The sequence below is a fragment of the Colobus angolensis genome, unplaced genomic scaffold, assembly GCF_000951035.1.
Source record: "Colobus angolensis palliatus isolate OR3802 unplaced genomic scaffold, Cang.pa_1.0 Scaffold24, whole genome shotgun sequence".
NCBI lineage: Eukaryota > Metazoa > Chordata > Mammalia > Primates > Cercopithecidae > Colobus > Colobus angolensis.
Window position 1 is genome coordinate 4,991,665 of NW_012115599.1, and position 10,245 is coordinate 5,001,909.

Sequence of the window (10,245 nt, forward strand, 5' to 3'; positions counted from 1 at the left end):
TTTCTTTCTTTCTTTTCTTTTCTTTCTTCTTTTTTTCTCTTTCCTCACTTACCAATTAATATTGTCATTTACATTTCCTAAGTTTTAGGTGAAATGTCAATTTCAATCTCTTTAGAAGGGGATCATAAAACCTCCTTTGAAAACAACGTGAGATAGGCTAAGTTTTGGAAGCAGTAATGTTGTACAACATTATTTAGGATATCTGCAGGCAAGGCAAAAGGATGTTCATATTTGTCGTATATACACGCAATCCCTTGAACATAGTGCTTATTGGTTTGAATTTTAACTGATCATGCAATACTTCTTAACAGTAGTTATCTCTAGGGAAAAAAATTGGATGGGCAAAATGGGCATCTTTACTTATAACTGTATGCTTATGTGTAATTAGAATTTATTTTTAATTTCTTTATGGCTAGCATGCACATTTTTTGTTAAAAAGAAATCCTATTTTTAAACAATAAAGTGAAAATTGCATGTTGGCTACCTACATTTCCATAATCCCAGATGGAATTCCAGGAGTTCCATCCATTGTTATTGTCAACATTAGCCACGTTGTGTTCATTGTTGACACTCACTGACTGCTGCCCACTTCCAGCATTGTTGTTGTCATCGTTGACGTTGATATTCTGAAGTTTACAAGGGATTGAGAGTGATTTAGTACCACATTTATTTGCAAATGCATTTTGGTAGCAAACTTGAAAAGGTGAGACTTACATAGTTAGCAAGGGCAGGAGCTAGAAAGACTCCAAGAAGTCCAGCAAAGACAATCTGAAATGGCAAACAACAATGATCTCCTGTGCAAAATGATGTCTTCTTTCTTTCTCTCTCCAAGCTTATAAAAAATATTCGCTTATTTTATCAATGTGTTCAGTTCTAGTTTGATGTGTTTTGTTCTTCTCTTGCCTTGCATTTTTTAGCCATAAAAGTTTTAATGATAATGTGAAATTGCTGATTAATTGTAAGTAGTTATATTAATGTGATATATAGTTTCAGAATTTTTAGCGTAGGTCCTACGAAAAACTGGAAAAATTGATGAAGAAGGGAAGTTGAGAGCCAGGAAAGCTGCTTTCATCTCATTACCATCCAGTACTGAGGAAGAAAATGTAATTTTCAAGTAGTGATAAATCAAATTATTGAATCAAATCCCTTTTTAAGTAAAACCCAGAATGTACCATCTTGTTTCTCTTCAGTTTAATAAGTGGCATCATAAAGGTGACTTTGCTAAGATAATACTTCTGGAAATGTCAGAATAGAGTTTAAAAATTTTTAAGATTGGTGAAAATATTAACTATATAATAAAACATATACTTGGCAAATGAATTTCCTATAAATTATCATTGGTCAGAATGCTGTTTTGTTGAAATATATTAAGTAATATAAACCATAGGTGTTATTAGAAAGTAGAGAACTGCCTTTCTTACCTAGGGCTTTCAAGGACTTGCTATAAATGATTATTTTTTAAATGCTTTATAAGTCTTCATGATTTTTCTATTTCAGATAAACTCAGCTATAGTTAATGCCAGAGCATCCTACTTTGAATAGATATTTGGATTATTTAAATCTAGTAAAAGAAGAAAGTTATACTTCTTGTGAGTATTAAGAGGTGGGAGTAAAGATTCACTTTTAAGTTATTGAAAATGTGTGCATTCTCCTAAATATTAACAAAAATGATTTGGGGTAACTGACAGGGCTTGGTTATTCAGCTTAAATTTGTACTGTGGCTTATGTTACACAGGTTGTTGATGTTCACCTTTCTAATTGTTTTATAAGGTTTAAAATTCTCTCTTTAGCGAAAATCAGAAAATTCACCTGGTTCATATTTTGACCTCCTAAGAAACATATTTGTATCAGTATTGAATTTTGGTCAGTGCCCCCACATAAGAAAGTTACTGTTTTAAAATAAAGCAAACTGTCTTATTTTCTTTGGAAAAAAAAAAAAGAATAAGTTTCACAATAAATAGCATAGTATAAATGAATACTATGGTTTGAAATGGCTATAAGTTCTAAAAATCACATCTGAAAATGATTTCAGTTAATTTTCCTATTTAACATGGGCTGTTTTCTTCCTACTAGAAATAATCTTTTTATTAAAAAAAGACTTTCCACAGCAATGGATTAGTAGGCAGGTTGGATGCCGATGATGAGAAAGCAAGGACAGAGTGTCTGGCTGGCAAGAGTGATCAGCAGAGGCAATGCCACTAGCAGTGTCCCAGTATACTTGGTTTAATTATTTGTCACAGGGTCCCTGACACTGGTTGTCAGAGCACAGAGCTTTTATGCAGGGTGCCTCCTTCTGTGTACCTAATCTCATTTTCTTTGCCTGGGACAAAATAGTTTTGAGATCTGCTCTAGAGAGTCAAGGTAATTTAAAAAAAAAATTAAATTTTTCTCCCAATAGCTTAAAAAGGAGTTAAAAATTAGTCTCCTAAAAAGTCAGACGCAGAAGAAATTTTAGAGAACAACCACTACAATGCAGTCATTTTACAGATAAGGTAACTGAGCTTCAGGGGTTGAGTTGGCCAAACTTATACCTCTTGTTCACAGCAGAACTAGGAGAGAAATCTGATCTAACCTGTGTCTGGAGCCCCCTCTGACCCTTTTAAACTTTGCTGCTATTAAGAGGACCTGGTTCTAGATAATTATTTTACATTTGCAGTGCCATTATAAAGTAGAGTCTGCCGTAACGTTTTCTAGTGCGTAGTATGTTGAAACATGAAAACAGTCATCTGATTCTAGCCCCTTTGCATCCTGTTGTGAGAAACCTGGCACTACTAGTTACTTTGGCTGGATTTCTTGGTCTACCTCCTCCTAGAACCTCAGACTTCTGCCTGGAACCACAGAAGAGAGGCTGTGTTGGGAGGCCGAGACGGGCGGATCACGAGGTCAGGAGATCGAGACCATCCTGGCGAACACGGTGAAACCCCGTCTCTACTAAAAAATACAAAAAAACTAGCCGGGTGAGGTGGCGGGCGCCTGTAATCCCAGCCACTTGGGAGGCTGAGGCAGGAGAATGGCGTGAACCCGGGAGGCAGAGCTTGCAGTGAGCTGAGATCCAGCCACTGCACTTCAGCCCGGGCGACAGAGCGAGACTCCGTTTCAAAAAAAAAAAAGAAGAGAGGCTGTGGTAGCTTCATGTTTCAGATGCTTTCGTAAATAAATGGCCATGCTAGAGAACAAGGCAAATCTTTCTTTCTTGGAGACCCATTTTGCTGTAACAAATGTGACAAGAAGTCCATCTCACCCACTTATTTTGATAATAAGCTTTTCATCTTGCCTGAACATGCTCAAGAATTTTGGTAAAAGGAGGGATTCAAGAATGAGGCATTATCAGGCACTTTCTAGGGCTTAGGGACTGCTTACCCTGCATGGAGACCGGAATCAGGTGATGTGGAAAGTCATTTTGTTAAAAATAAGTCAGTGTAAGGTGCTCAGACAGCTGTCTAATCTCAGCACAATTATCCTTCTCTATAAAGATGCTTATAAATGCCATGATTACATAAATAGAAAAAAGATTTTTTTCATTATTTCTTCTTCTAAAAAAAAGGGATACATGTGCATAACGTGCAGGTTTGTTGCATAGGTATATGTGTGCCATGATGGTTTGCTGCCCCTATTGATCCATCCTCTAACTTCCCTCCCTTCAGTCTCCACCCCACAACAGGACCTGGTGTGTGTTGTTCCCCTCTCTGTGTCCATGTGTTTGAAAGAGAATTTTTTTAAAACAAATTTCCATGATGGTGCCATAAGAAACAGACCTCCTAAATCTCAGAATGTTGACAGTCTCCAACTATATGGCGGTAAATTCAAAAGGAAAAATCTACTCACTGTGAACTTCATCTTGTCTTCACCAAAGCAGTGGACAGAGGAGCAGGCAAGCATGGACCTGAGTGAGAAGACTTCTCATATTTGTACTTAACCAGGTTGACTCAAACTAGGTGTTACCAGGTGGGGTCAAAGACTTATCATCCTCAATTTCTCCTATCTGTGCCACGACCCAGTGTACCAGGAAACCTTTCAGAATATCTGCATGCTTAGCAAGGAACTTTCACGTGGAGTTGACCTGACTCATCACTTGTTGAAGCTGAAGATATCACAACAAACTCAATATGATTTATGATAACTTCTCACCCAATTGAAGCTGTGGGTGTGAGTATTTTACACGTTAACATTGCTCAGATTCAGAAAAAGAGTAGTCCCTAAAATCAAACAAAAAAAAGAGTAGTCCCTAAAATCAAACAAAATCACAGTCGAAAAGCTGTGGGTATACTAGGCCTTCCAGATAGCAGCTCCTATAGGAATGTAGGAATGGTTTCCTCTTCTTAACTTTTATCTGAGCCCATGGCTATGGTTTTGCTTAGGTTAAACATGTTCTGTGAGCAACTCTCACCAAACCTATCCCTTTTCTGCAATGTTGAGCTCACTTAATGATAGCACCATGTATCTGGTACAGCCCTTTTTCTCAGCCTCACCTCCAGTTAGTTACTGTCATTTTATTTCTGAAATACGTCTCAACTCTGACCATGCCCACAGCTCCCCTCACCTGGACTTTCACAACAGTCATGCAATTGATCACTCTGGTCATCAGTTTCTTATATTCCAATGCATTTTCTTCATTAACCCTGAGGTTGTCTTTCTGAAGTGCATAGATAGACATGACTCTATCATGCTTGGAAATTTCACTGGCAGCCTACAGAAAGTTCAAAGTCATTGGAATGGCATCCAGGGTCCCTTGTAATAAGATTTCCAAAGGCTTCCCGTCTGCCACTTTATGCTATGTACCTATATTCTAGCTTCACCAGCACTCCCACCATTGCCAGAAAAGTCAAGATGTGTATGCCTCCATGCCTTTGTACGTGCTGTTGTTTTATCGTGGAGGGCCACCCCCTAGCCTCTCTCTTGGTAGACTCCTATTCATTGTTCAAGGCTCAGCTCAAATATCACTGTCTCCATCACATCTCCCCCACCTGCTAGATAGAACTTTCCTAGTGTTTGTTTTTTTCTTCTGGGAACTATAAAAGAAATATCTTTTTATTTGCTTCTAGATAATTTAGTTTTCAGAAGTTACATTAAAATAATAAAAAATATTTTCATCAAAAGCAGAGAGTAGAAACTGTCAATTGGGCAGACAAGTAAAAGCTCAAAACAGTTTTGGACGTGAGTTGGTTTTAATTTTTTCCTGCTTCTTCCTGTACAGTGAAGCCAGTAAATTAAATTTACCAAAGAGGAAAACTGTATTTCATTAACTACCAATCTATAAATTTTCCCTTTGGAAACTTCGTGCCCACAATTTTCCTCCTGTACATGGATTGAAACCATAAGATGGGATCACATGGTTATAAAGCTTGATTTGCTATGAACATCTCTTCAGAAATGTTGGTAGGAATGGATTAGAACAGCTGCAGTAAGATACTATTGATATTTTTAAATGTGTCCACTGATTTCTTTTAAACTCACTCTTTATCCACATAAGGTAATAAGCCCGGGGTAAGGGGCAGACATGTGTGAAGAGGCCTTCATTTGCTTTAGGAAACTTCATGTCACTGAAAAGTCAATGAGTAGGCAGCATGGTCTCTACGTTTAAACTCAGCCACTGGTAGTCATCTTGGTACACAGGTGCAGTGCCCAGCACACATTTTGCATGTCATACCAAGGACAAGGGCCTAAAGTTTGCAGTGGACCTGTGAAATGCTGGCCTGGAAGATGTTCCATGACAGATAGACAGATGGATGGATAGATAGATAGATAGATAGATAGATAGATAGATAGATAGATAGACAGATACATCCATCCATACATGCATACATATATACACATACATATAGATACATACACATACGTAGATACATAGGTAGAGTTCAGGGTCCAATAATGCCCCCCTCAGAGAGTGACAATTCACGTTCACACACCAAATGGGCTAAGAAATTTATAGGGGAAAAAAATCTATGTTTCATCCAGATTCTTCTCATCTTAGTTGTCTACAGAACCTGATTGCTTTCCCTTTTTCTTTTATTTATTTGTCCTAACATCTAATAACAACTCTGGGGACCCCTGCCTTACTGAAATAATTGTGCTGACTCTGAGGATGCACCCTGGATTTGAAAATCCATTTGGGGAGCTACTGGATGAAGCTAGGAGCCAGGAGACCTAGATTCTATTTTCCCATCTTTCAGTGAGTCACTTATTTTTTTCCTTTAGACCTTAGGTTTCCTGTGGGTAAAAGAGAAGAAATTCCTCCTTTATACAATATTGTTACTTCAATGTCTCTACAACCAGAAGAACCTCTTTTTCTGTACTTCGTGTGGTGTGGGAGGTTGGGGGAGAGGGAGTGTGGGAGTCGAGGTGGGGGTTAACCCTCACCTCAATCCTGGTCTCATCCAAGGCCGAAAGCCCTAATGAAGCATGAGCAAGACTTTTGCCCTGAGAACTGTGTTTTGTGTTTCATTCTTCCCATGAAGAAGAATGTCTTCCCAGGAAGACAGAACATACCAATGGTTGTGGTCACCTCCATAGAATCTAAAATATGCAGACAAATATATGGTGCTCAGTAGGCTTCTTATAAAAATTTGACTTGCGTAAAGGAGATGTTAAGCTACAGGATAAAAAGTGTGTTATATTTAGTCATTTCTGATTTTGGTGCCATCCTGAGATGGGCTGCCCTACACTGGCTGTGGTGACACATTGAGGGAGTCCCAGTTGATGGTGTGACCTCTGTGGCTTGGGGTTAGTGTGGAACAAACCAGCCCATGGGTAAATAGAGCCTGCCCTGCCTACAGAGATTGACGCTGGGCCATGCCGAGAAACAAGCTCCTATCATCATTTTATCTCACAATGCACACACACCCAAGGCTTCATTCCACTCCACACCCTGTTGTGTTGTGCTCAGTGGAAACTCCCTCCATGTGGAGCAGATGGGATACATCCCATGTGCAATATGCTCCTGTGTGCAACTGGAGGGAGGCTTGCAAAGGACTAAACTGCTCATTAAAAGATGTCAATCAGATCCCAAATGGTTGGAACCAAAGTGCTTTCCCACAGAAATCAGACTTTTCACATTCCTTCTTGTTCTCTGAGTGGAAGGGAATGTTTGCCTGTACGGCACATTTTAATCATTAAAGATTCTTATTAGATTCCGTCTCTGTACAGACCTGTTAATGGGCTGACCTAGTAGTGGTCATTAATACCTATGAAGCCTTTAGTAATGTTGGCTTCCTTTTCATTCTTGCTCCATTTTCTGATAGTTAGGACTCAACTGGCCTTAGTCCATTTGCCTGCAAATGATAATTTATTTGTTTGAGTGTGGAAGTGCCTTCATGCAGAGACTCTATTTCAGTCTCCTTGCCTTTACTCTTGTCTTTCTGAGCAAACTGCACACCAGTCTGATGCTCCTTTTGACGGTCCCAAGTCAAGTGGTTCATTATGAGGTCTGAAGACACTTCACTGTGGAGAAATTTCTGCCCCTCCCCGGTCTTGATTTCCCAGCCCGTAGCTAAGACTCTTATGATGGTTCCGGTGACTACAGCCTTGGTGCTTGCAGCAGTGACACACCCTTAGTAAAGGCTCCATATGTACTTACGGCTAGGAAGGACACATCTGAAAAATAGCGACAGAAACATGTAAAATAACATTTTAATAGTTATTGCTAGAGAAGCTTCAAGTTCCAGAAAATCCAAACTTAATACATAATTATTTTTGTATAGGGGAGAAATTCTTTTCGAATTACAGCAGAGTGGAGGCAGCGCTTTGCATTACTGAACAGATATTTTTGTTGTTTCCTCTGGGACCATTGCCTTCCAAAATACATATAACTCTGGCTTTCTGGGGCTGCTTGTATGTCTGTTCAATTGCATTTGCCAAACCTTCTGGATCCCCTCAGAGGCAGGCAGTGATATATTATGCCTAAGATTAGTTGTTACCTTGAGTGATAGAGTGATATAAATGGGGTTTGGAAAAATCTTGCTAAAAGAAGATCTCCTGAGTAATTGCATCATGTGTATAAAATAGATGGAAGTAGAGGTAAAGACCATATTGACCAATAACTTCATTTTTATCATCGTGAAGGACAGTCAAGCCTGGTTAAACACTTCTGTTCTGAAAAAGATTTAAAGAAAGTATGCCCATATGAGGAATAGAAATCGCAAAGTGATCGCAACATGTTGCTTTATAATTACCTCCTGGCTAATCCAGAAATAATAACACTACGCCTTGTTCAGTCTTCATATGGAAGCGGTTTAGAAATAATGGTGTAAAAGCACTCATACTGGTGGTGTGTTCATTAAATAACAGCAGTCAGGCTGGGAAATGACTAAACTGCTCATTAAAAGATGAGAATAAAATCCCAAATGGTTGGAACCAAAGTGCTAGCGCTGGCAGAGCAGTGCCTAGAGCCAGGGCCTTGTGAGGACCCTGGGCCGCCACACCATGGCTTCCCTGGTGGAAGAGGTCAAAGTAAAGGCCTTGCCCTAAGGCCAGTGAACAATGAAGCACGGTTTTGTGAATCATTGAGTTTTCTGTAGGTTGACCGATCAGAACTGGTTTCCTTTTCTATGTCTTACATAGAACATAATACACACATATGCAATCTTTTCACTTCTGAAAGAACACATCTTCAGATGGTGACGTGGGATCCTCAGGGGTGCCTCAGGGAATTTTGAGTTGCCATGTTTATTCAATTATGCTCTCTCACTACCTACATTCTTAGTCTGTAATTCCTGGAAATGCTTAATAAAATGCATCCATCAGGATTCATTCTGGAGTGTGCTTTTCCTTCAGAGGTCCCACTGGATTTCAATAAAAACCTCTCATCCAGGCCGGGAAAGTTCTATCATTTGCTTGCTCAAAAATGGCTCACTGGGCCTAATATTCCCTACTCATTTTCTCATACTGAAAAATAGACCATTAATAGCAATAGGATGCTGCAGCTAATGCCATGCCCCAATTAAGCACAAGTGCTACAGAAGATTTAAAGATGTAAAACAAACTATGTTCACACTACAAGATCCTGAAATCTATATGAGAGGTAGGACTGGCTTTGTAGATGTGTGACTAGTGCAGTTGCGGAGGGCCCACACTTGGAAGAGAATCCCACACTTGGGTTTAGTGCTTTGCAGTTGCCACCTTGAAAATCCTAATACTTTTATTTTTGAATTTGTGTTTTCCAGTGGAGCGAATAGGACAACGGAGCATTTCTTTCATCCTTTGCATTCTTCCTGCTTGGAGCCTTGGTTCACACGTGGTCCTGCATGTCCACCTCATTGGATGGGCTCTCGATCACCACTCTTCTACTTCTCTCTACTGGTAGTACATGGCTACAGGTACAGGAAGCGTTAAGGTCAGACACATACGCCCAGATGCTGAGTTGCAGTGCCCACTTAAGTTGCAAAAATCCCTATGCCCAAGGGAGTGTGTGACAATAAATAGCAAATCAAAAACACTGTCACAAGTTGAGAGACAGAGATAACCTATGGATGAAAGGAAAAAGCTTTTTTTCCCTGCTGTCTGAACAAGGGATCCCACATTTTCATTTTGCGTTGGGCATTGCAAATTGCGTAGCTAGTCCTGATGGGAGGCAAGACACACACATAGTATAGACGCACCAAAGCAAGATGAGAAGAGGATGAGGTTTTGAGAGGCTTTGATCTGTCCAAGGTTACATGACAGGTAAGAACGGAGTGATGAATTCACATAACCCTGGAGCCTGTGTTCTTTCCTTTATGCCAAATGAGCGGTAGAGACAGACGTTTAAAAGAATGTGCCATCTCTTAGCTGGAATGGTTACAGAGGCTTCATGCAGCAGATGGGCCTTGGCTAAGTCCTGTGGGATAGACTGACATAGACAGAGAGAGAGAGAGGGAGTCAGGCCACTCCAGCCTAGAGGAGCAGCAGAGTCAGGTGGTGTGAACTGGAGGTTCAGTAGTTGTGAGGAGACTGTCTTATGGCATTCTTAACACTCTCAGATTTGCTTTTGGGGTTGCTAAATACCTCATTTAGTCACAGTTAGAGAAAAAATTGACTCAGGATTACCTAACTTGTCAAAAACCTACGATTTACTACACACTGAGATCAAGATATTACAGGGATTTAATCGTCACCAATTGCCACTTGAAACTCCCCTTTCTCTTTGGCCCAATACTTCCCTGCATGTCTGAAGGTTCTTTTCTCTTTTCCACACCCACACGTTTAAATAGACTTGAGCTCCTCCCAGTAAATTAATATTTTAGGTAGTGGCCATGGGTGTTTCCCTAAAAA

At 39.8% G+C, this 10,245-nt stretch overlaps 1 protein-coding gene across 1 annotated transcript in view; it reads right to left on the reverse strand.

The window, feature by feature from the left end:
- Window positions 1-3,941, reverse strand: part of GKN1 (gastrokine 1) — a 6,966-nt gene extending 3,025 nt beyond the window's left edge. Inside the window, exons 1-3 of the mRNA XM_011945263.1 lie at window positions 3,826-3,941; window positions 715-768; window positions 489-626 (exon numbers count right to left, since the gene is read on the reverse strand). Of these exons, the coding sequence (XP_011800653.1) occupies window positions 489-626; window positions 715-768; window positions 3,826-3,879 (246 nt within the window). The 5' untranslated portion in view covers window positions 3,880-3,941. The remainder of the gene's footprint in view (window positions 1-488; window positions 627-714; window positions 769-3,825) is intronic.
- Between the last annotated feature and the right edge of the window lie 6,304 nt (window positions 3,942-10,245).